The sequence below is a fragment of the Battus philenor genome, unplaced genomic scaffold, assembly GCF_028537555.1.
Source record: "Battus philenor isolate CCGP_79_NKW_IND1 unplaced genomic scaffold, ilBatPhil1.0.hap1 SCAF_5, whole genome shotgun sequence".
Lineage (NCBI taxonomy): Eukaryota > Metazoa > Arthropoda > Insecta > Lepidoptera > Papilionidae > Battus > Battus philenor.
The window spans coordinates 9,716,397-9,743,374 of NW_027181715.1; the positions used below are offsets into that span (position 1 = coordinate 9,716,397).

Here is a 26,978-nt window from a genome sequence, read left to right on the forward strand (position 1 = left end):
ATATTTATTATCAACTTGACAATCCAAATACAAATGGTGTAGTCATTTGTAATTGCTTCATATTTATTTAGAACTAAATGTTATGCCTGTGATTTGTGATTATAAACCTTTTCTTAAAAAAATGAATTGAGATTGAAAAGTTAAAGTATGGATTCGGAAAGCAAGGTAATAAGTTTTCAAATACATTACAAAATAAATTGGGAACTTTGTTGTACTTTAGCTATTATCCTATTTAAGAAAAAAAATAAGGCTACTTTTTTTCTATACTAAATTTTACATTTTAGACCAAATACAAGTCCACTTAAAAATATTGCATCTAAATTAGTTTTGATTCTTAAGCTGAAGTTTAGAGATCTGTTGCAATTATGATTTACCATTCTTCCCACAACAAGTTAGAAGTGTGCAAATCTTGTGGTAGAGATTTGCAACTTATCATATTGAAAAGACATTAGGACATAAGCATGCACTTTGGGTGGTAGAAAAATAAAACTGGTGTCGTTTTATGGTCAAAAGAAAGTTGCGGAATGGAAAATTTTGTTAAACATGTTGTGGAGGACACAGAACTAAAAATAATTGCCATAGGCCATAACACGAAAACAGAATAAAAAATGTTATTTTTATTTTATGTATTGAAAGTGAGAAATTGATGAATTTTTGGTTGCCACTGCAATCACTCACCCCTTTCACTTGCTTGTAAAAATGTGGTTGAAAGGGTGCCATATTGACTGTCCAACAAATGTTATAGACCTTTTTAACTTTTAATTTCACTTGTGCTTACTTATAAAAATTGTTTAAATAATTTCTATACTGAATTATTAAAGTAATATTACTTTTTTTTTAGAACCAAGAAGGTGTTAAGAAAAGTCCCTTTGATGACTTGACTAAGGAGGAACTAATTACAAAATGTAAAGCATTACTAGTAATTGCCCAAAAAGCTAAACAATCTAAGTGTGGTATGTTTATCTTAAAATAAATCAATGTTATAACAAAAATAAATTTAACTATATGAGTTATACAAAAATAGTCAACTGAACTATGATTCTAGCTGACATATTCTGAAATGTTGATTCTTCAATAAAAATTTCAAATTCATCTGAAACAAAATATCAATCTTTCTCAAAAATATTCATATCTCCATTAGCCCCATTTTTTAACAACTTAAACCTTTTTTACAGACTTGCAGAAGGAAACTTTGGCTTTTAAACAGCAATTAGAAAAACTTGCAAGTGAAAGAGCAGAGTGCCTTCAAAATAATAAAACCTTACAAGAACTTGTAGATTCTCTAACAGAACAGAAACTTAATTATATAACTGAAATAGATGGAGTACAAGCTAAGTTAAAAATTCTGAATGAAAAATGTTACAATTATGAGGAGGAAATCAAGAGGCTTAAAGCAGATTTTGTTGTAAAGAATAATAATATTGCTGATTTTACCACAAAATTGTCAGACTTAGATAATGAGGTCATATCTCTTAAAAGGCAAAACAACCGACTGGTAGAAGAAAATGAACAATTAATCAATCAGTTATCTGATATGGAAGTGAAGGTTGCTGAATTTAATGCAATTGGTCTGCAACAAAGAAAACAACTCCACATTTTAGAACAAAAGTTTCAAACAGGTAAATATAAATTAACAACAATTTCCAAAAATAAAAATATTTGGAAATTATTGTGTAAATAAAGAGAATGAAACATCACTTGCTTTAGAAACTGTCTACTATTTGAGTCAACAGGATATACTAACCATAAGTGACAAAAAAATACCTAATAGCTCAAAGAAAAAGAAAATTATGGTGATTGCCTAGTTTTTCTTGACAGTGAAGCTTACAAAAATTCACTAAAGACATGATTTTAAAGTATAGTGAAACATTTTGAATTTGACTGCAGTTAATTACTTTTCAAATAAATAATAATATGTAAAAAATACATGTATATTAACAAAAGTTATTACAAAGTAATAGTAATATAAATTAAAACAACTTGATTCTGTTCTTTACAATTAATTTATTACCACAAGTTACAATTATTTTGCCAAGGAAAAATGTACAATAAATAATTTTATTATGATAAACTACTTCATTCTTTTACAGACGATGCTGCTGAAATAAAGATTATAGAGCTTAATGAAAAAATTAAAGAATTACAGTGTGACATTGAATCTAAAGTAACTACTTATGAAAAACAAGTAAATATCCTAGACCAAAAAGTAGTTGAACTATCAAATCTTTATGAATCTGAAAAAATAAAAAAGGATAAAGCAAATATAAAGTTACGGAGTTATAAAGATAAAATATTGAAATGTGCTGCTTGCATTAATCAGCTACAAAATTCTAGATTTATTTTATCTAAAACGGTTAAAGAATATTCAGAGAATGTTCCAAAATGGCAAAATGAAATAATAAAAGCTTCTAATGTTTTAGATAAGCAAATAAATGAGCTAAATAATGAAAATACTACTTTAAAAGAAAAAATTCAAGAATTAGATAATCAATTGAAAGAAGCAAAAACCAATTGTAATTTGTTAGAACAACTTAATGACGAAAATAAGTTATTAAAGACTAATGTGCAAAATTTGGAGCAGCAACTGAATGATCTAACAAAGTCTAATTTGATTCTTAAAAATGAAAATAAGGAAGCATTATCTAGACAACAAGAAATTGATTCTCAACTGGCAAGTTTAAGAAATGAGAATAAAGTTTTGCATATACAAGTACAAGATTTATCTACAAATTTAGATGACATTACATTAAAAACTTCTGAACTTGTTAAAACTGTTGATGAATATAAAATCAAGAACAATCATCTCAATGAGTTATTGGAATCGAAAGAACACAACAAGGAGATGATTGAGATGTTTAATTTACAGATTAAGGCTCTAGAGAGTGAAAAAGCAATACTAGTAAAGGAAAAATTAATCGCTAGAGACAATTTGACTGATTTAGAAAATCAGAATAAATCTTATGTTCATGAGGTCGAAACTCTGAAACAAGAACTTGAAGCAAAGAAGACTCAACTCGAAACATTAATAGAGGAGAATTCTAGATTGAAAGAAATAAAAAATGTAGAAAAAGATAAAGAGATTAAACAACTAAGAACTAAAATAATATCTTTGCAGGAGCAAAATGACAAGATCAAAAAAGATTATGATGATCTGCTAGATTTAAATGGCTTATTAAAAGAAGAAGTAGAAACACTGAAGTTATCGTTAGAACAACCAAAAGATGACTGTGAACATTTATCAGATTTAAATGATTCATTGCAAGCAGACCTTGTTAAGCTAGAGACTAAATTATCAGCTTATAAACAAGAAAATGCATCACTTTTAGCAGATGTTAAAGAATCCCGCGCAAAAGTAAAAGAGTTTGATAACTTAGTTGCTGAATGTGAGAGTGCAAAATCTAAATTGGTTAGTTATAAAACAGAAAATACTGAATTGTTGAGTGAAATGAAGGAAATAAATCAAGTTCTTAAAGAACGTGGAGAAGCTATATCTAAATTGCAAAAAGCTGTTTTGGAAATGGAAAGACTCATAGAATCCTTGGAAAAAGATAGAGCTGGTGTAAAACAGGAAAGAGATGAATTACTTAACAAAATTGAATCTTTAGAAAGTGATTTAAAAACCGCTGCAGAAAATACTAGTCAAAACTGTGAAGATCTTAAAAAAATAAATGAGGAAAAAGAAAACGCTTTGAAAATAATATCAGAGAAAGAAACAATTATAGCTAATTTAAAAGAAGATTTAGAAAGACTAAAACAACAGGGTTCACCAGGCAAGTGAAAAAAAAACTAATGTGGGTGTATGTTTATCTGAAGACTTGTATAATGTGTACACTATATGATTTCAGCATCTGAACTACCTAATGATGACATGTCGACATCTACTATCTCTAAGGCTGATGAGAATTCGAGAATGAAAGATTTAGATGACACCTTTGAAGACAAGTATAGATTGGTTTTTTCTTAAATATATTTTATGTGTGTTCAAATATAAATAATTGTTTTTCCTTTTATTTTTTGTACAGGTATACGAAATTAAGAATTTTCGCTTTAAAACTGAAAAGAAAATACAATGATGTTACAAATCAATTGCAAAATGTAGAGCAAGAAAATAGTAGACTCAAAAAGTTAATGGATGAAAATGAACAGGAACATAATAAAAACACGAGATCAAATAATAGTGATGATATAGATGGTTTTAGTAAAACACATGCTGATACCTCTGAAGTTGAAGAGATGAAGAAAAAACTGGAAACATTGAGCCAGGCTCTCGAAAATTCTGAAAAATCTCTTGCTAAATTAGAAACTATGGAAGGTAAACATTTTTATTTAGGCCAGTACTTAAAATTTTAGATGTTTTCTGATACTAGTTGTAATGAATTTTAGCGGACCTTCTCGCCAAAAGTCAGCTGATAATTGCAGAAAAAGAAGCACATAAAATTACTAAGGAACAGTTGGAAAAAGCACTCAGGGATGTCAAAAAAAAGAATGTTCTGAGCCTTGAAATGGAAGATTATGAAAGGTCTATGAAAGAACTTACGACGAAAATGGAAGAAAATAAAAAGAAGATTGTTCAAGTTTGTCTCCCATGTTATTTATAATTTTTGTAGGCGAATTTCCAGATTTTTTAAAATAAATTTTATATTTTTTAGATGGAATCAACTATTGATACGCAAGAAGGGACTATAACAACTATGAAGACACAAATTAAACTATTAGAAGAACAAATAAAAACTGAAGAAACTCAAAACAGATTATTAAGAGAAGAGTTACACCATGCAATTGAAGAAGGGAAAGACAAGGATAATGTTATTAATACTAAAAAAGACGTCATATCTAAGCTAATGCACGATCTTGAGGATGAGAAAAGAAAAACTGAAGAGACTAATTTGGAAACAACAGCTTTACTTAGCGAGAAAGAAAAAATTATATTCAAATTAGGAGAAGAAAAAACAGATTTAAATAACAAGATGAAAAGATTGGAATTTAAATGTGCTGATGTTAACGAAAAGTTACAGCTCACAAATATTGAATTAGCTGATTTAAAAACTGAGTACATGAGTTACAAGGTAGCTTAATTGTTTCATCTATTGAATATGTCCGCTATAACAGAGTAAATAAATTTTAATGTCTTTAATTAAGGTACGAGCTCAAGCAGTGTTGAGGCAGAACCAGACAGTCGATCACAGTCAAGAAGAGCAGCTCAAAGAAGAATTGGCAGTTCTTAAAGCTCAAACAGAAAATGTTATAACTAAATTAGCCACTTTGCAGTAAGTTGGATTATAACATTTTTTATTTGTACAATACTTCTAAAATTAGCTGTCAGCTCTCCTAATATTCCAGAACAAAACAAAACATTATTTTTAAATCGTGTACTTGAACTTTGGTAAACAATGAAAAAAAGCTCTATTTATTTAAGAATAATGCATAGGCAATATTAAAATAAGCCTTTTGAACAAAAGGACATGAACATTTTACCTGAAACTTATATAATCCGTGCTCTCGAAAAATAGATAATTACATTTTGGTCCTCCTAAAGGTCACATTTGAATTTATTATTCATAGCATTTTTTTTTTACAATCTTAGGATTTTCTCTTTGTTTGGACATGTCAACTCTATTGTAACCATCATAAGTATTCAGAAGGCAAGACACCAATTTGCAAAATCGTTAAGGCATTTTTGATTTAGGTTCCAACAAAAAATATCGATCAGATTAAAATTCAATTGCCTTTGCCCAAATTTCAATTGCCTCGACAGTAATTCCCTCTTAATTCGATTGTTGACACATTCCGTAAACACTCGATGCACATTCTCCGGCACACCACACACACTACAATTATAACAGCTACAGAAGAAAAGTTATATAAGAGTAAACGGTAAATAAAAACATTACTAAATGTGCTATGTACTACGCGTCAACTATACTAAGTGCCGCAGACAGAGTTACCACACCGTAACATCCAAAACTTATCACATTTTGTCATCATCATCTAAAGATGCGTCTACATGCGTGTGTTGCATATACGATGCCGTCTTAGCGTTTTTTGTATTGATTTCTATTTAACCTGTTGCATTGACATACTTTTTCAAAAACGACGACAAAAGAAAACCAGTAAATAAGATTGAGAAGACATTTTTCTTCGATCGAGTATTACAAATTTAAAAAAAATGGTACAAATAGGTTAAATTTTTTGTGTCTTTAAAAAGTAGCCGCTTGTTAACACGTCTTTATATTTATTTACAATAGTTGACAGCCACTGATCCGTCCCTTTTACTTACTAACAAAATTGCAGTTGAAAGAGTGCTGTAGGAACTCTAAAAATAGGGAACAAAGTTAAAAATAAAGCTTGTATCGACAGAGAACAGTATTCAGAACAGTGTTTGGAAGTGGAAGCAGCACGTAAGCGGGCTACCGAGGCAACTAACGAAGCATCACGTGCTCATCAACGCACCACGCGCTTGCAGACAGACCTCACTCGCCTAGCCCAACAGCTGGAGTCTGAGAGGTCGCAGCACAAACTGCAGGTACGCGAGGCCAAAAATGTTTTAAATATTATCAGATTATTACAGTGATTGATAAAAAGTTATCGCTAAATTCAGGTCAGACTGGTAATTTTATGTCCGACTCCTAATTTTCTCTTATTGGTGTAGCTAAAACTCTCTACTTTGAGTTAGTAAATCTTTCTATAGCAATGTATGGGCTTTTACAATAAGAACTAAGATAACGTTCAGAAAGCTCCTTTTGCGAGCTTTAAAAAAAATCAAATAATGTTTATATTGTAAGGTTTACATCTAGGAAAATACATGTTGTTCGCCTTTAGGCTATTTAAGTGTGTTAATTAAATTTGTAAGGAAATATGATTCCGCTAAATATCTTTTGTTGCGTATTTTTCTCAGTCATAATGATTTTAATAAGAGTCAGTCAGTCTCAGTCATCATGATGTTGTCCATCTTTTTTTAAATGAAACATGTTTGGATTATATAGTTTTAACAATAAGTTTCGACGTTCAATATTTAACTGTGCCCGGTTAAAATAAATTTCACTATTGTTGGCACACGCTGCCGACGATATACGATTTTTTATAGTAAGGAAAATCTAATAGGATACCATAAAATACCATGCTCTTGGGTACTACGAAAGGGTTATACTGGACTTCTATCGACTAAAACCTTACACGGAGTCTTTTATCGATGCCTGTGGTTAAACTAAACTATGCGTACGTTTTCACACACTGTTGGAGTTTTAACGGCACTTGTTTTAATGACAGCTTGGACCTCGATTTGGGTAGAACAAGAGGTCCTTATCTTTTTTATGTATGCGACGGCTTACCCAACTATTTCTGAATTCAACTATTAATCCGTAAGGTTATTTTAACAGAGTTTGTAAGGTTCGATGCATCCTCTAAAATCGAGGTCTCCAGCTATTTATGTGATGCTCTAATGATTTGTCAAATTTCCTCCCGCAGGCTCTTTCTGTAAAATTACTAAGAATAATTTCACTACAGTAACAACTTTCTAATAATTCACAGGCAGCACTTGTATTTATATATATACAAATATATCTCAGAAAATGCGCAGCAAAGATATTTTAATTAATTCATTACTTTGTTTTAAAACTCGTGTTGTTGTGTTATATTCGAGGTTTAAATATTAGTTTATGATTTAAAAATTACGTGTGCACTTTCGGTTGTGCAGTAATAAACACAATAATTCTCAGGTGTCCACGTTAACGCAATGCTATAAGGCGCAGATAAACGAATTGGAAGCAAAACTGCAAAAGGAGACGGATACATTGCGATTACAACTGGCGTCTGCTCAAGAGAAGATAAAGTCATCCCTTATTGACAACAATTCAGACAAATCGTTTATGTTGCCGGTAATTCCTAAGGACGAAAGCAGCGATGGAGAAATTGACTTTAACGTTTCTTTGATACCCAGAGAGGAAGGAGAGGTATAACAATTTAGGCAAACTACTGCATCCCCAAGTTTTTTTCTGTCTGTGTTAAGATTTAGAGTACATTTTGTATCACCAAATATTATGATTCAGTCATGTTTTTATCACTTTACTTTTAAGAGCACAAAATATGTTAAATTATATATTTTGCTTTAGGGTTCAGAATCTGCTCCCTCGCCGCCTCTTTCTAAACCTTATTTATCGAATGCGAGTGGAAGACGCTCCCCTATGCCTTTGGAGAGGTTGTTGGAGGAGGGGGTTCCGGATGATGACCCTCTAGACACCTCTTCACTCGCCCTTACGTCGGAGCAAGAAATCGCCGATTTAAGAAGAAAATTACAAGGGCAACAGCAAAAGTATAGATTTTATTTTAGTTTTGCATGATATATTTTATTTATTACAGTATAAACAAGAAGTTACATTAAATATAATTACATTTCTGTACTGGTTACTGAGGACTTAAAAGGCGAATACTTAAACAAATATAGAGGTATATAATTTTTGCTGTAACAGTTTTCTCATAGAAAGAGTATAAGCCTATTATTTACCTTTTTGGCCCTGTATTGGTTTATACTTTATGTGAATTATGATATCATCACTGTTCAAAGAGTAAGAAAAAAAAACGCAAGAAAACTAGTTCCATAATAAAAAATCCACAAAATGTTTAATACGCATCAAGCATTCAGCCTGGATGGTGAAATACTTTTATTATTTCTGAGAGGTTAGAAAAAGTCTTGAATTTGTACCAATGTACCATTCTAGATTTTGAATATAGCACAAGGATTAATTTTAAAGACAATTAAGTCCCTAAGCCCTCCTGATACAAAATTGTTAGCTGTACTCATTTTTAGAGGTTCTCTTTCCAAATTAAACTGACTGTTTACATACTGACATATTTAACATAATAACCGAATGTTTTCTTGTCAAAGATACATTGCTATTTATACATCAACGAGAATAATATCACGGAAAATTCCCATAGTCGCACGGCCTACAAGTTATAGTCCAGTTGCACTTCGGCTGTTGATGAAAGTTCATCGTCTGTCGACAAGATGATTATTTTGGCATCGGTCGGTACTCGCGTGTTAGAAAGCGACCAATAAAATATTAAGGTTCGAGCTGCAGATACAATCTATTTATAAGCACAATCATTTAAAATTATTTCTTTCTTCATTTTGTCACAAATCACAAGTACACACTTACACACATATAGACATCTGGAACTGAGGTCTATACCATAGGGTCTGTCCGTGTCTAATACTGATCACAAAATTTATGTACGTTTGCAGAGTGAAGCACGTGACCGTACTTTTGGCGGAGTCAGAGCGCGAGTGTGCGCGTATGGGGCAGCTCAGCGAGCTGCTCAAAAGCGAACTGCGTCGGGTTCGAGGCGCTACTACGCACGCACATAACACCGAGTACATGAAAAATGTTACCTTCAAGGTGCTTACTGATCTGTCAATTTTAACAGGATCATAGACCAGCCAGGGCCGTTTTTAGGCTTTTATGCGCCCCGGGCGAAAATAAAGTATGGCACTATTTCATACAAAAATGAACAAATTACATAAAATGTAAAAAAAAAAACAAAAATACACAAAGAACTGAATTTGTGCTATGGTGCACCCTACCCAAATATCAATGACTTCATAAATAATAAATAACATAATGATAATATAGTAAAAAAAGCTTTTTAAAATATTTGCTTTACTACATATTGAAATTAAATATTGTTTGTCTCTGAAGGTTAAACCAGAAGATATATATTCACAGTTTATACAGTTGATATACAGGGAAACAAGTGTAAAAGGTTCTGAAACTCTTTGCTCACTTTAAATGCATTTACCCCTTTAAAGCTTTTACATCTAATATTTATTCTGTAACAAAAATTACTCTTTAATAAAAAAGTTAATTTCTTACAAATAAGGCGAAACATGAATGTAAATATATATATATATATATATATATATATATATATAATAAAATATATATATATATATATATATATATAATAAAAGAAATACTTTGATTCTATTTTTTTGCAGGCACCAAGATGGTTCATGAAAAAAAAATTAAGTTATCTCTGAAATTAATTTTGAACAAAACTTCTATCATTCATTAAAAATATTATTTTACTAGAAAACTTGATGGTGTTCCTCTCTATTCATTGATCCGAAAACCGAACACTTGTTCACATACATAAGTTGTTGATAAAGAAAATGGTCCATGGAACAAATTGTAATCCCTGCGGACGACTGGTGATTCGCGAACCATAGGTTCAAAGGGATCCAATGGTTTCGGCTATATTTCATTCATTATTTTTTAACGATAATCTGTTTAGCTTTAATGGTATTAATATAACATTGATTTTATGTAATCATCACGCTACGAAAAGATCTCCAGTTACTCTAATGACTAACTAGCCTAGTTTTCATATTTATTACATTACCTGCGAATCTTATATCATTATTTTAGCCGTAAGACGTTCAGAGTGCTGGACATACGCCGTATTGTATTTATTTTTCCAATAGACCCGGTAAGAGTCTGATGGCAATCAGCGTTTTTTAAGGCCATAACGAGGTCGTCTGACGACCACGTGGACGGACGTCCTTCGCCGCACTTGGCGGCCCGTTGTGTCCACTCTAACCAAGTGGCTCCAGCAACCATCTGCTGTGGGCGTTATGTGACCTAATTCGCTGGACCATGTCAGTTACTTTAGTTCCTTTCTAATCTCCTTATTCCAGTTCGATATCGTAGAGATTGATTGATCGACTGAGCTTGCCAATGAGGGCTAGAAAATGATTCTGGTATACAAGGTAGAGAATACTTTTTTAACCACTTGTCCTTACTATATAATAAATATATTATAATTGTATAACTATAATTGTATATTATAAATTATATAATATATATAATTATGATGAAGTACTTCATAGATGTCATATACAATTTAACACTGTTTATGCTACTTAGTTCCTCACCCTGCCGCCTGGAGACGAACGCAGTCGATTGATACCAGTTCTTCAGAAGATTTTGACTCTGTCCCCAGAGGAAACACAAAAGATTCAAGCAATTGCAAAAGGTAAATATTAATTAAAGGTTTAGTAAGTAAAAAAATTGTATAAGCAATCTATTTATTATTTTTAATAGATCTTCAAAGTCGAAATTTTTTTTAACAATCTTAAAGCGAATATTGTTAATGCTATAATATTTCTTTCTCCCATTGAACATGGATATTCCATGAAATTATTTGGGTCAAATCCATCAAAACTAAAAACAACCCTATCACTCAGACTAGATTTGAACTAATATTAACTAACGTTTTTTTAGGAAGTGATCCTTATGCAAGTAAAGGCTGGGGAAGTTATTTACCATGGCCCGGCGGCAAGTAAATCGTCAACCTATTACTTCTGAAGCGTTTTTTTTAGACAATAGAAAAAGAAACTAAAGTTTAGGGGAATTATTTTAACACTTTATGGGATAGAGTGCTATATACCGAAACTATTTAAGCGCGTCTTAAAAAAGCGCGGCGTTGTGGGGGGCGCAGAAAAGAAGAATATAAGCCCCGCGGCGACGACCATTGACGGAACGGAGCGGCCAATACTATCCCCCTTTTCGTCGCGCGCATACCTCTGGCGCGGTAAAGCGGTCTCGGTAGCACTATAATACGTAGGAGGGTTAAATTCCTTTTCATATTCTAGCATTGTATTGTAAGGCGTTATATAATTGTTGTTAAAGGATACAAAATTTCCTCAATTTAAATTTGTAAATGGCATAGATTATTAGATATTTTAATTACTTACCGAACAGAAAAAGTACGTCTGAGGGTGTATTTGTCTCAACTCTAAGAAATCTAAAATAAGTAAAAAACCATTTGCTAATAAATTGTTGAACATGTCATAATTTATATAATGTAATTAATACTGTATAATTATTTTACAATTGTTTGTTTGACCATATTAAAAAGTTTTTATAGAAAGTAGTTAAAATTAATTATTTAAATATTTTAATTTGTGCCTTTGTAAACACATATTTAATTGATAAATTTTAGTATTTATGAATAAACTGGACGGGAATTTATATTGATTAAAAAGCTTTTGCTAGAATAAATGCTTTAATAATTTTGTTAATATAAATATGTGCTTATTTAAAATATAGTGAATTTGAATAATAATGAATAAAATATTCTGAGATGATTTAAAATTGTAATTTTAAGTTGTAATCAAAAATGTGATTTATGGTATAGCAATAAATAAAGCCATACGATAAAAGTCTTTTATTTTCATAATTTATACGATATACACTTTTTTTACACATGCCATGGGTACGTGGCTAATGGGTTGGCTCAGTCCATTGCTGTGATGAGCGACTCGTGGTTCGCCCTCCAAACTGTCGCAAGACCTGACACTCTCCATCCCCTAGCATTGAGAGAGAAGGGGAATATTGTGAAAGCGAGAGAGAAAGGAAAGGATTGCTTTGGGTGAAAGCATACGCGGGGTTGGAGGTCAATGAGTCGCCATCGGTTCTTAAAGCACAGCAGTGAAGTAATTCAAAAAATCTTAAGAAGGTAAATATTATATTAAAGAACTAGAAACTAATGAAAAATAACAAAAAGGGTACAAATAGAACAGATAAGATAGATAAAAAGGAGGAAAAAAATACAATCGATAAAACTACTGTGATACAAAGAAATAATTTACTGTTGTATTTTATGAGAGGAAGAGAAGGAAGGAAGTTGGTGTGTATAAGGAGACAAGTAAGCTAGGAGAGTAAGATATTGTGGCGAACATAGATGACGAATGAAAGAAATTGTAAAAAATGTAAGGAGAGAAAGAAAATTAAAATAGGAACGTGAAAAAAATATTTAACAACAAAAAGACCCTACCTATGTATACCGAAGGCATTCTTTATCAGTAAGCCATGTATTTAGGCGATGTTTAGATAAAGTAATGTAGATAGGTGAAATAAGTAAATAAAATGACTAATAGTATAAAGAATTATTATTTATACTTCACATATAAACAATGTAACGTATTAAATTTTACATTTTAATACATGTATACACGTGTACATACACATATATAATTTACGTAAATATAAAACAATACGCATAAAACAATATGTTTAACATTTTTGTTTCGTAATAAAAATAATATTACTACTTTAAAATGTTAACATAATATTTTTTTTGTAGTATAATAGATAGCTGTTTGTAATTATATACTTTAAATTTTCCACTATGTAGGATACATAAGGTCACGGTTGTCCATACCTACACCCCCGTACAACGAAAAGATCTTTTTGAATACCAAATTACACCGAGAAGATCACTAAAAAAAATTGCTTTAAATTTGGTCCAATTTTTTTTAATGATAACATTACTTCTTGCGATTTTATATCTAATAAACAAATTTCGACATATAAATTTAAATTTATAGCATCTAATAAAAGTACTTTTGGAAATTTAAGAAATTAAAAAATCAAAGAATATGGATAAAATGCAAAAGCGTCTTACTTAAAATATTTCTGCACATTATATGAACTTCACTTTCAGATAATTTGCCTAGTTTATAGGTAGTGTCATGGTCAATGCATAAGTCTTTAAAATGATAAAAATCTGAAGATGACCTGAGTCAACACGGCATTCTCGGGATACAGGTTCTTTACAAGAAAAGTTAATTCAGTATAGATCTAAGAAATGTAAATGTAAAATGTAGAAATTTTTTAACTTTAACATTTCCTAGAATTAAACATTTTCTTAGTTGATTAGGTGATAATTAATAGTAAAAATCAATGTAGGTTTACAGTTTTGACATTTATAAAGTTAAATTTAATTTATAATGATTTGTCGGTCAAAATGTTTTTGGGCATAAATCAATTAAACAACAAGTTTTTCTAGTTTGATTAATTTTAATCAAGAATATCCATTAAATTTCATCATAAAATATTTATCGTAATCAACACTAGCCATTACACCTGAAATGTGAAAAATATATGAACGACTTCCGGATCTCCCTATAATAATTTATATTTAAATTAAACTATTACAAGAATCAATACTTCTGTAGTAATTTTTCCACGTTAATTTAATTATGAACTGAAAAATATTTTCAAAGCTTTAGTAGGAACAGAAAAATTATAAAAAAGTACCTGAAATGTTTTATTGATTGCAGTTCCCGGGTAAAGGAACGACGGCGCATGCTTGAAAATTGGTTGGAAAATTCGCGACAGCGGCTGCTAAGGTAAGCTCTTGCACTTTATTAAATATTTTAATTGCTAATCTTTTATTGAGATAGGTAAGTATTTAAATTCATTAATGTTTCAATAATTATTCAAACCATTTCATTTCATATATTTTTAAAATATAATTATTTTCTCACATCCGACAACTTCGGCAATTTTCTAATTACGCAATTTGATGATTTAACTTCATATTTATTACTAATTACAATATAATTGGTAATTTGATTTTAAATTGATATTAATTTATTGTTTTATACTATGTTAAATATTGACCATCGTGAAAATGTGTTTCTTATTATTCCGTATTTTGTTGGACATATGGTAATGCAAGTTACATTTATATAAACTATTGTTTTAAACACATATTGCGTTTTCTGTTTTTTCACATATCTTTAAATTTTAATCTACAGCGGAATTATACCGTGTCATTGCTATGGAATATCACACTAACAATAGTTTCACCTATATGACTAGGAGAGATTTATTTAGAGATATTATTAAAGAAAAAAAAGCATTGTGACATGTACAAGATGGTGGCATTTCATACCGACGAGCACATATTGTCAGTGCACGTGCCATGCTTCTTAGTGCGAATATTCTAATTCTGAAACGTCTTTACAATTGCATATATTTAATCGTAGACATTTGCTAAGTTTAGATTGAATGCACCCTCAGTGTTGGTAATGTTCAATTACCGATCACACGATATTTAAAATATTATGTGATTATATATTTACTTTTACGTTGCAAGATTATCCGTTATTTGTAAAATAAGAGTCAGTTTGGTATGTTGTCCGTTTGAAATCTTAAATGATGCATCAACCTATGCATCTTCGCATAAGCTAACTGAACCGAAGCCATTACGACAAATCGTCTATATTTGGGAGGAAGCTGGCTGTATCGACGTTCCGGACGTCCTGTGCGCACGCTCCAACCAAAGCTAGCTCGTCCCAGTATTTTGCTGAGATAGGCAGTCGTTCGTATTACCTACTGAGAGTGCATTGCATTTAGCGTTCAATCAGTGGTGAGTTACTTTATCTGCTTTATTGATTTATCTTATCACGTCTGGTATGATTAATAACGATTACAATTAAAAATCATCCCTATTTGTAGTGAATTCAATTACCAAAGTCATCGAAATAAAATAAATTTTATTGAGATTCATTAACAAGAAAAATAGAACTATGCGCATCGTAGAATTCAACATAGGATATTTTGTTTTTTCGTATAGGAAGTGTTTAATTAAATGTACAAGTTAATAATTTTTCGCACGATTTATTTTTTATAAAAATATCTCGGTTATTTACTTTTTGGATGTTTTTTGTTAAAATTTAAAGAAAGTTTTGATATAAAAGCATATTTTTATCACAAATCTTTTAAATTTTGTTAAAATAAAATTTTACTAAAGAGATTTAGATTTTATGTGTAATTTAATAATAACAAAACTGTTTTATTATCATCAGGCCTCCTTCATATGTTTCCAAAAAAACCTATCGTAGTTACAGTATAAAGTATATTTTTATACAGACTAGCGCCGTAGAGATCGATCAATGGTTCTTAAGCTATATTATATCGATTATAGTGCACAAGACCACGCCTTTGTTTAATTTTTCGCAAGATGTATCTCTTTCAATTTCAAATCAAAAATATGTACGGAACGTGTTCAAATATAATCTGAAAATTTATGTCAATAAATAGTTTATAGAATTATTAATTATATATATATTGGAAAAAATAATGATTTTTTTGATATATGACTACAAAATATTGAAATAAACTTGGGTTAAAGGAAAAATAATTAAAAAAAAAACTCGCATCTTGGTCATCGTTTATTAAACCACAAATTTTTTTGTCCCTTAGGTTTGTTGAACTTGCGACTGTTCTACATTTCTGCTAACATGGGTAAGGAGAAGACTCATATTAACATCGTTGTGATTGGCCACGTCGACTCTGGCAAGTCGACTACTACCGGCCACCTCATCTACAAGTGCGGCGGCATAGACAAGCGTACTATCGAGAAGTTTGAAAAGGAGGCTCAGGAGATGGGAAAAGGCTCTTTCAAGTACGCTTGGGTACGTATCTGCTAGTCAATATCTGTCTGTCATTCATTTGCTAAAATGGTAAGAATATCAACCAGGTAAATGCCACCGATCGAATCAAGGTTCGGTTCTCTCGGGCGCCCTGGAGTCGAAATGCTAAATGGGTATTGTCAACGAGTTCCAGCTCATGATAGCCAAGGTTTTCTCGGGGCCTTTGGGCCTGGTCATTTCGCCTAAACGATCTATGAGCTTAGAGGTCGCCCAATCCGGTGAAATTGAAGATAGTAGCCCGAAGAAAGGCTTCCTAGGAAGCCCTTGAGCTTTGCTACCTAAAGAGGTTATGGGCTAGGCGCCCGCTGCCCCCTCGAACCCGAGTAATCTGCAAATGCCACTATTTGGCAGTAGTGTAAGCTACGTCAATTAAATTAAATTTATCATTATACAAAAACGTTGAATATATTGGTATATAAAGAAACATAGTTGTCGTCTAATATATTTCACAAAAAATATAAATAACACATTTGTTAAAGTGTAATGAATCTTATTGTAATTTTGCGAAATGCAAGAAAAACGATATATAATATGTGTCTGTGTTTAAATTGGTTTATGAGATTGGTGCGACAGATCTATCATTCCAAATTTCTCAAGAATTTCTAATAACACCAGATGCAGGTCGCTACCAGGCCAATGGTAGCAAACTGCATCCAGTGTCCTCCAAGGATCCACCTTGCAGGTGTACGTCCTGGACTGATCGTGGTCTCCACTCTAGGCTTCCAGTTACCTATATAACGTTACTAAAAGTGTTTATTGAACTGTGTCGACGCAGGTGTTGGACAAGCTAAAAGCGGAGCGCGAACGTGGTATCACTATCGACATCGCTCTCTGGAAGTTCGAGACTTCTAAGTACTACGTGACCATCATCGACGCTCCCGGACACAGGGATTTCATTAAAAACATGATTACGGGAACCTCTCAAGTAAGTTACAATTGCTGCAAGAAAGAAGACATGAAACGTAGTAATCATTGCGTTTGTTTTTATTCTCCATATAATTTATAAAAATAATTATTGGCATAATAAATTTGACCAACAATGAATATGCCAATCGTTTTCGATATTATTTCATTGGCACTTAAGTTTTATCTACAAACTTAATATGATAATGAGGTGGAAAAAAATGATATAACAGAATTTTTACGTTACGTTATTGTACAATAATCAAAGCAGATTTTATAACATTAATTTTCAATATTGACGCTACGAGGCAAATTTGCTTTTTAATGTGCGGTGTCGCATGAACCCAGATTGTTTAAAGAAATACGTAGTTAGTTAGTATTAAAAATATAAAACTTCTTAAAAGTGTACCGCGTAAAGATTGTTTTGAGGAAAAAGTCTTGGCGATGCTTGGAAAAATTTTCTCTTACGTAATCATCGCTAGTTTGCTGTTGTTGGCAGTTAATGCAGTTAAAAGAAGCTACTTAAAATAAAATTGTTTAATAAAACCCGTCGAACCTAATCTTGTTTTGATATATTTTATATAATCAAAGGATATAATACATAATTTCTTATATAGTGGAGCTCTTATTTAATCACTCGTAAAATTATTTAAATAAAATAATGCCTGTTACAATTTAAATTGCAAATACGGTTAAGTTTTTTAATTGTTTTGTTATACTAGAAGTTTGTCTACAGGCTGATTGTGCTGTGCTCATTGTGGCGGCGGGGACTGGTGAGTTTGAAGCTGGCATCAGCAAGAATGGGCAAACCCGCGAGCATGCCCTTCTTGCCTTTACGCTTGGTGTGAAGCAGTTGATTGTGGGGGTCAACAAGATGGACTCGACGGAACCGCCGTACCACGAGGCACGCTACGAAGAGATTAAGAAGGAAGTGTCGTCTTATATCAAGAAAATCGGTGAGAGACATATCATTGTTTTTCTTTGCCCTATGGTTAATGTTTTCATATAAACGCTTTGAAATCACTGTTAAAACAGAAGCATGCGATTAGTTCTTTGCATACAATTCAGTTTCATGCGCTCAAAAACCTTAGTTTTAATTTTTAGCAGAAACGGGAACATTTCAGAAAAATCAATAACCGGTTTAGTTTCTAAGTAAAATGATTATGTAATAGTATTTCTTGGGTAAACTTGGGTAGTTGTAGCAATTGTTACAAAATATTAAATAAACCCTAATTTAAACACAAATAAATCTTTGTATATTCTGGTTGTGTAGATTTTTAAGATATTTGCTCTTAACTGAATAAAAAAGTAAAAAAATTAAGTGTGCAGAGTTTATTTATTTATTAATTAACGAAGTCTTTTTCAAGTTATTCATTTTTAAGGCAGCAAATCAATAGAAATAACTTTTTTGCAATATTAGAATGTTCATTAAAATAAAACTAATTTAAGATTTTTGTTAGGATACAACCCGGCCACTGTTGCATTTGTGCCAATATCTGGGTGGCATGGCGACAATATGCTTGAGCCATCGGACAAGATGCCGTGGTTCAAGGGGTGGACTATCGACCGTAAGGACGGCAAGGTTGAGGGCAAGTGCCTCATAGAGGTTGGTTACATAACGATATTATTTATAATTTATATGCAAGTTTTATACTATTGGGAATTACTTAAAAGCTAACAGTGCTTTCACCTGTATTAGTTCCTTTTAACAAGGCAAACTACGGCAGTAAATAAATTACTTTTCATATGAGTTACAGTGCTACCCAAGTAGCATTTGTAGATTCCGCGGGTGCTTCAGCTTCGGTGAGGCTCCCCAGGGAGCTCCCGATCTTTGCTACCTTAAAAAAGGTTATAAACTAAGCGCCCTTCTCACGCTGCCCCCTCGCAACCGCGGAATTCTCAAACACCATGCAGTGTAAGCCAGTTCAAAAAAAAGGTTGCCCGTTAAAAATACCATTGCATTGTTACAACACGTTATGGCTTAGCTGGCTTGACATTATTTCGTCAACGTGGTTGTTATCTTAAGTTAGCGTGAACGTTTTTGGAGGCAGGCAACAACAGTGAGGCAGTCTCAGGCCCGATTGTATATGCATGACACATAATGCCCACAGGCGCTAGATGCGATCCAGCCTCCATCTCGTCCGACCGAGAAGCCGCTGCGCTTGCCGCTGCAGGACGTGTACAAGATTGGCGGCATCGGCACAGTGCCTGTTGGCCGAGTCGAGACCGGCATTCTTAAGCCTGGTACGTAACTTGATCATTAACCTTTTTGACCTAATCCTAATAGTATTATATCAATAAATAAACAAATACAAATATTTTCTGAACTAGAAAAAGAAATTATTTACGTTCAAGTTTTATTTCTATTTTTACAGAGTTCATTTATAAAAACTCTATTGATAGTTAACTTGTAATTTTGAATGTACAGTTTGATACATCTTTTGATAATTACTGCCAATTGTATTTTATTAATAATATAAAATTTTATTATTATAACAAGTCGCAAAGTGAATCCTATTGCCAATTAGTTTCGTAATCATATGATTTATATTATAATGAGGGAGCTGTACTTTCGGTTTTCTCTAGGTATGGTGGTCGTGTTCGCTCCGGCGGCAATAACAACTGAGGTAAAATCCGTGGAAATGCATCACGAGGCGCTGCAGGAAGCCATGCCCGGGGACAACGTCGGCTTCAACGTGAAGGTACCGCTTTTGCTCGTAGTCCAATTGTTGTACCATTTATTTAAATAATAATTAAATGCTTTAAAACCATATGCACATAACACGTACACTTGAGAACCTGTTAATAAGATTTTACCTCAGATTAATTATTGATAAGAAGCTGGGAATTAAAGTCGATCTTGTTTCAGAACGTATCGGTGAAGGAGTTGCGCCGCGGTTACGTGGCTGGAGACTCTAAGAACTATCCGCCAAAGGGAGCTTCCGACTTCACCGCTCAGGTACGGATCGAACCAAACATATTTGGAATCGCTATTAATTTTCAGATATGAAGACGCGGCTTGGTTGGCCTCCACTAGGTGGATCGACGACATAGTACAGTTCACGGAAAATTGCTTGCAGGCGGCGCAAAACAGGTCATCAACGCGATTTTTGGGGAGGCATATGCCTTGTTGTGGGCGGCTTCCGGTGGATATGATGATGATGACGTTAAATTCAATGCATTCACCTCTTTTTCGGTCAGTACTGAGCTTCAAAAGACAACGGTTAAAATTTCATCTGAGTTGAAATGTCACTTCGAAATATTTGCGTTGTTTTTGAAGGGTGTACTATATCACAAATAAAGATAATTTTGAACAAAACAAAATTGTTTTCTCTATGAGGCTGAGACTTCAGCCCATGGGTCACTATGATCTATCCCTCTGGATCGTCTTCTAGGCGAACGACGACAGTTTCCTTTTGTTTATTGTTGATATGATTTGTTCAACAGAACAAATATTAAGCTTACATAAATATAAAATTTGTGTTTCGGGTACAAAGGTGATCGTGCTGAACCACCCGGGGCAGATCAGCAACGGGTACACGCCGGTGCTGGACTGCCACACCGCGCACATCGCCTGTAAGTTCGCCGAGATCAAGGAGAAGTGTGACCGCCGTACTGGTGAGCTCTATATTTTTTTTCCTGTAATCTGTCTCCAATTGTAGTACTTAAGCTATCTATCCATATGTATATAAAAGATAATCGTCTATGTTCTAACACATTTTTCTGAAACCATGAGGCAGGAATTTTCTTTAACATTCTAACTTATTGTTTAAAAGAACGAATTTTACGAAATTGCACCTGCATGAGGGCGATTTAGGGATCAATCTGGGTAGATAACTAGTGTGTAATAAAATATTTATAAATAATTTTTAAAATAAGTAGTTTTGGTGTGTATGTTACTACAGTGTTTATTTCTATAAATCTGAATTTAGGTTTGCAAGAAAAATTTCAAGTAGAATAATAAATAATTATTTATGTTAATAAAATCAATGGTTTTCCAATTCCGATAAGAATTTCAAAAGCATAAACATAATAAAAACCATAACAAAATGCCCCAATAATAAATAAGGCTACCAACTATAAACTTTAACTATTAGTCATGTCATATTTTATTTATTCGTGTGTTTCTTAGATGACTTGTAAAATCACTAAATGTGTGTCTCACAGGTAAAACAACGGAGGTGGAACCAAAGTCGATCAAGTCCGGGGACGCGGCCATCGTGACCTTGGTGCCGACCAAAGCGCTGTGCGTGGAGTCGTTCCAGGAGTTTCCACCGCTGGGCCGCTTCGCTGTGCGCGATATGCGCCAGACCGTCGCCGTGGGTGTCATCAAGGTACTACTGCGTACTACTCACCCGAGAGTAGACAACCATAGAGTTACATGTCGACTACAGCCGACCGATCTCAGTGCGACCCGAATTCATTACGGATACTGACTATAGTCCTGCTGTGAAACTGTGAAAAAGGATTGCGAAGCGAGACGAGGGTGGAGCATTAAAACACCGATCAAGAGAATTCCGATTTCATGCCACAAGTGTTTATTTAAGTTATAATCCTACTTAAGTGATCACGGTTTACCTATTTTAATCGGAAGGTAACTAAAGGTTGAAGAGAATACGCAAAAGTACTTAATGTTCGTTTAAAAGTCGAGCCTGGTAAGAGGCAAGCAATATAATGTCGACCACTATGACATCGGAGTAAAACTATAAGTTCGCCGACAAAGAAATCACTGCCGAATCCAACTGGGATTGGCAGCGTTCGGGAAGCTCCGAAACTTCTCCTCGTCCAAAATATCACAATGTCGGAAGCCGCAGATCTATGATCAACGTGTGTTGCCAGTGATGATGTACGAATCCGGGACGTGGTCGCCAACAATTGGAATAGAAGAGCATCAAGGCTCAAGGTCACTCAGTGAACAACGGAGAGAGCTACGCTCTGATTTTATCTGTGAGATTTAATCTGAAATGAGAAGATCGGCGGAAGAAGCAATATTACCGACATCGGTCGGAGTATTGTTTGTCTGAATTAGCGTGGGCGGGGCACATCGCTCTCAACCGATTTCCATCTAGGCCGAAAAGTTCTCGAGGGGCGACCGCGAGCCACGAGAGTGGACCGATGACATAGGGTCACGGGAAGTCGGGAATGCGGGCAGTTCAAAACCATTCATTATGGCAATCTTAAAATGAAGCCTATGCCTTGCAGTGGGCATCTATCCACTGAGAAGAAGGGAATATAGATACACTGAATCGCTGTAAGACAAGAAAATTTATATTTAGTTAAGAATTTAATAGTTTATTCACGGACACACGTACAAGGGCACAACTTATGATTATAATTTTATTGTATGCAAGTAGTTTTGTTATCATTGTTATCATTATTAAGCTTATTTTAATATTTAGTAAGTTAATGCCGCTGACGTCGATATTTATTTTATTACCGTCTATTTGATTGCAGAGCGTGACTTTTAAGGAAGTGACTACGGGTAAAATCACCAAGGCCGCCGAGAAGGCGCAGAAGAAGAAATAACTATGGGGCACATTAATCATTGTACCGCGAGCGGTAGCCGTCGTCTGCAACTCCGCGCCATCCCTTCCCCCCTTCGTCCTGGTTCTTCCCCACACCTCACCCGTGTACTCTATGTCTCCTCGTGTTTCCCGGGGTGCAAAGCGCTTGGCGGGCGACTGCTCCGACGCATCGGTTATCAGCAAACCCCCACCGTCGTCGTGTCCCTATGTCTTCAATCATAGCTTCTTCACTGGTGACATCACCTCCCCCCCTATTACGTGCATTTATCGTAGCGAGGTACCAAAGTTGGTACGTTTTAGTTACGCTTATGTGTTAAGTTTATGTATTTGTGATTATTTTAGTCGTAAGTTACTCGCCAAGTTTGAGTTCCCGCACTTGAAAGCTCGTTACGTTTTATTTTTCCATCGCAAAGAGTTTAGAAGGAAAAGCAGCGCTGCGATTATTGGATCTTTAAACCATTTCACTACATTCTGCCCGTGCATTAGTTGCGTTGTGTAGACGTTCACAGATATTTGTCTCTTCGATCTTTTCTTTTCGAATTAATTTTATTATTAAATTGTTAATGTTAATGTTGTTCCAGCTTTTTAACACCTTTTTAACTATTTATACATTTGATTTGATTCTGTAATTAATTTGAAAGATTTTAACAATACTTTAAGAGCGTTATTTTCTTACAGTAGAGGATATGTAGGGGTTTAAGAGTAAAGCAAAACATCAGAGTGTATAAAATGAGGGGGGGACGGTTTAGAACCGCCTCCCTTTAGTTGAATTAGCAGTACGATTTAAGGCGTTTAAAACGTTTTAATAGAAATTTGAGAACTGTAAAGTGTAGGCAACGTGATTTTTGTTCCTAATATGTTTCTTTGTGAAACTAAATTTATTTGTCGTTCGAATTTTGTCTTAAGTGTAAAGGTTTAAACATTCAATGAAAATAGGCCATACTTAGATGGTTTTATATTAAATATTTCATATAGGTATGGAGAAACTTGAAACTCATTTTAAGCTAAATGTATCTTTGTAATTTTTTCAATGATTTTGTAAAGACCTTAATCCTGATAAAACCAATAAAGAAGCTACTGGTAAACCTTTATTTTATTTTACTTTTACTTTTACCTAGAAATCAGGGTAAAAGTTATAGCACTTCAAAATAAACATTGTTCGTTAATAACTTTTCTATAAAAAGATAAATGTGATAATAATCATGTTATTCGTAACAATGATTTATACAAATTAGCCCAAATCTGAATATGTAAGCTTAAAACTTTTCATAAAATCAAAGCTTAAGTATTTGCATTGCACACAAAATCGGAACACTTCTTTCACTGATGGTATCCAATCCTGTGAAATATTAGTATATAGTGGCTCGTGGTTCACAGCTACTTTAAAGGGGGTCTTAGGCTAGGCATCCGGCTTCCCATTTTCAAGCGTTGGGCGCCAGTGTACTGAGTCGCTGCCCAAGAGGTGGAAAGGTAATAAAACAACAGCGAACCCGGCAACGAAAGAAAAAAACATATTAAAAATGAGAGGGGCAGTGTGCAGAAAGCCTGGTCCGATTTTTGCCCAACAGGTCGATACTTCTCTGATGTCTGTGGTAGGTAACCGCACGGTTTCCTGCGACTGGACAGGCGGCAGCAGGTCGGAACTGGGAGCGCCGGTATTAAACAGGATGGATACGTGCTGGTGCGAGGCACGGGCAAATTCGACCTTAAAGTCCAAGGGTTTTTGAATAATAAAAAACGCCACCTGTGAATGGATGTCACAGTTATAACATATACGAGGGTGAATCAAAAAATTCTTGGAATCAATATTTAAAAAATGCAAAGATTTAAATAATAATATTTTATTTTTCTACATAATCTCCCTCCAATGCAATGCATTTAGAATAACGCGTTTCTAACTTCCTTATTCCTTGTGAAAAAAAATCATTTTCTTGACTCTCGAAAAAGTCCTCTACGGCAGCTATAACCGCGTCATTATCGTGAAATTTTGTTCCACGAATTTCCTCTTTTAATTTTGGAAATAAGTGAAAATCACTTGGGGCTAAGTCCGGAGAATATGGTGGGTGGTCAAGGAGATTGAAGCCAGCACAGCGGATGGCGTTGAGCGCAACTTCCGATCGATGAGCAGGAGCGTTATCTTGAAGGAACAACACGTTCAACGACAGTTTTCCACGACGTTTTTCTTTAATCGCTTCACGCACTTTCGGGATTAAATTTGCATAATAGGGTCCAGTAATCGTCTGGCCTTTTGGCATGTAATCAATAAAAAGGATTCCTTCACTATCCCAGAACACAGAGGCCATAACTTTGCCAGCGGTAGGAGCAACTCGAAATTTCTTAATGGATGGAGAGGATGGTCGTTTCCAAGACATGCTTTGTCTTTTGGTTTCAGGATCAAAATGGTGGACCCACGTTTCATCCATGGTGACAAGTCGACGGCAAAAATTATTCGAATCACGCTGGAACATTTCGAGATTACGCTTGGAAATTTCCAAACGTCGCTTTTTGTTTTCGTCGGTTACCATTCGTGGCACCCATCTTGCAGACACTTTTTTGAACCCCAGTGAATCAATTAAAATGCATTGAACGCTACCAAAAGATATCTTTAGGATCTCAGCTATATTTTATAGTCATTCTTCTGTCTTCTAAAACCAGATTCTCAACCTTTTTTACATTTTCTTCTGTAACGGAGGTTGAAGGCCGCCCAGAACGCGGGTCATCTTTACAGCTTGATCTACCTCTTTTAAATTCAGCCACCCAGTACGCAACCGTAGAATAGGGTACAGCATCACCCCCTAATGTCTGCTGAATGTCCAAAAAAATTTCCTTCGTAGACATTTTTTTCAAACTGAGATATTTTATCACCGCACGTAACTCACTTTTATCCATAATTTTGACTTTTTAGCAACTCGTTGCACAAAAAAATCTATTACATGCAAACGAACTGACAAAAACAAGTGACAGTCTGCATAAATATTGTGTGATAGACACTCTTTAATTTGAATATCGAACTTGATCCAAAAAGGTTTCATATATATGCACTTCTAAGAACTTTTTGATTCACCCTCGTATATTCAATCTGCTCCGCTGACAGTAAAAACCGTAAATTGATGTAATTGTTTACTAGAACGGAGTTCAAAATTTTAAGCATTGTAAAACGTAATGAGAGAAAGTAAGGAAAGTAAAAAAGTCATAAGAATAAAAACTGATGGAATTATGGACACAGACTAAATGTTGAGCATTGTTAAGCAATACTTAATATCAATGTTTTTTTTTATATTATTTGTTTAAAACCATTGGAGTGCGAGACGAGACAAACACTGTGGCGTAAATTTAATGATGCTCCGAGAATAGAGTTGAATTTATAATGTAAATTCAAATTAGCGCCGGCGCGTGAGACGTCAGCTTTTGAACGCGATCGCGTCCAGCGTGCGGGTGCTTTGGAAATGTTTGTTATAAACAAAAATCCGCTGAACCAATAGCATATTTCCACAAACTAACCCCACTTGAAATATACCGAGTACAGTCAAGTATTAAAATTATTTTTACTGTATTACAAATTAGATAATGTTATTTTTTATATATATTGTGATGTGGAAACACGTTTATTTAATTATTAAAACAATTTGTACGCGGAAAATGAATAATTCGCCTACGCGCGGTTGCGCATCGAACCATGGCTCAAATCCGACTCTCAGAACTCCAACGGCCGCGGGCGCACGTGCTGCGCGTCTTGGCTACCTGCCAAGAGCAAGCAAGAGCGCGTATCGTGCACGCCGTGCGAGTGAGCGAGACGGGTGGGCGAGACAAACAAAAGGTTAAGCGTTGTGACGACGTCCGCGGGAACTTTCACATCTGGCGGGTTTTTTATATAGCAATATTATTACATACTCCCCCTTTTGACCAGGACCAGTGACCTCACAACTGGTCAAACCGACACAAGCTTTCGCGGTCGGCCGCGAGGACGTTTTGGAGCCACAGGCTCAGGAATCTCAGTGCATTCACCCTCTCGCGAATGATAGCGTCTTAAGTCAGAGACATGATACTTCCCAATGGTAATGTCGGACTTATCAGGAAACGCTAACAAGTACGTAGTTGGGCTAACTTTCTTCTGAACGACGTAAGGCCCGTCTCGTTTAGGTACGAACTTAGCGCTGATACCTTTTGCAGAGTTGCTGAGAACGTGCGTTTTCATCAATACGAGGTCGCCGACGTCGAGACTGTCACTTTTACGAATTTTATCTTTAACAGCTTTGCGGAGATCTTGT

General features: G+C 34.2%; 2 protein-coding genes across 3 annotated transcripts; both read left to right on the plus strand.

Annotated features, from left to right (window-relative positions):
- Window positions 1–29: 29 nt before the first annotated feature.
- Window positions 30–12,034, plus strand: LOC137929436 (GRIP and coiled-coil domain-containing protein 2-like). Its single transcript, XM_068772381.1, has 15 exons — window positions 30–165; window positions 842–953; window positions 1,176–1,619; window positions 2,091–3,770; window positions 3,846–3,942; window positions 4,023–4,312; window positions 4,384–4,574; window positions 4,650–5,066; window positions 5,140–5,267; window positions 6,358–6,523; window positions 7,716–7,949; window positions 8,109–8,308; window positions 9,242–9,395; window positions 10,923–11,031; window positions 11,280–12,034. Exons 1-15 carry the CDS (start codon window positions 148–150, stop codon window positions 11,339–11,341), a joined length of 4,302 nt encoding a protein of 1,433 aa, XP_068628482.1. The 5' UTR covers window positions 30–147; the 3' UTR covers window positions 11,342–12,034.
- A 2,094-nt stretch (window positions 12,035–14,128) lies between these two features.
- LOC137929728 (elongation factor 1-alpha 2) lies at window positions 14,129–23,780 on the plus strand. 2 transcript variants are annotated; one of them, XM_068772799.1, is made up of 11 exons: window positions 14,129–14,191; window positions 16,053–16,264; window positions 17,058–17,207; window positions 17,922–18,141; window positions 18,646–18,791; window positions 19,297–19,429; window positions 19,772–19,887; window positions 20,055–20,144; window positions 20,683–20,803; window positions 21,353–21,519; window positions 22,640–23,780. In XM_068772799.1, exons 2-11 carry the CDS (start codon window positions 16,091–16,093, stop codon window positions 22,709–22,711), a joined length of 1,389 nt encoding a protein of 462 aa, XP_068628900.1. In that variant the 5' UTR covers window positions 14,129–14,191; window positions 16,053–16,090; the 3' UTR covers window positions 22,712–23,780. The 2 variants fall into 2 exon arrangements, with proteins under 2 accessions (XP_068628900.1, XP_068628901.1); XM_068772800.1 differs by lacking the exon at window positions 14,129–14,191 and adding an exon at window positions 15,162–15,216.
- Window positions 23,781–26,978: the final 3,198 nt, after the last annotated feature.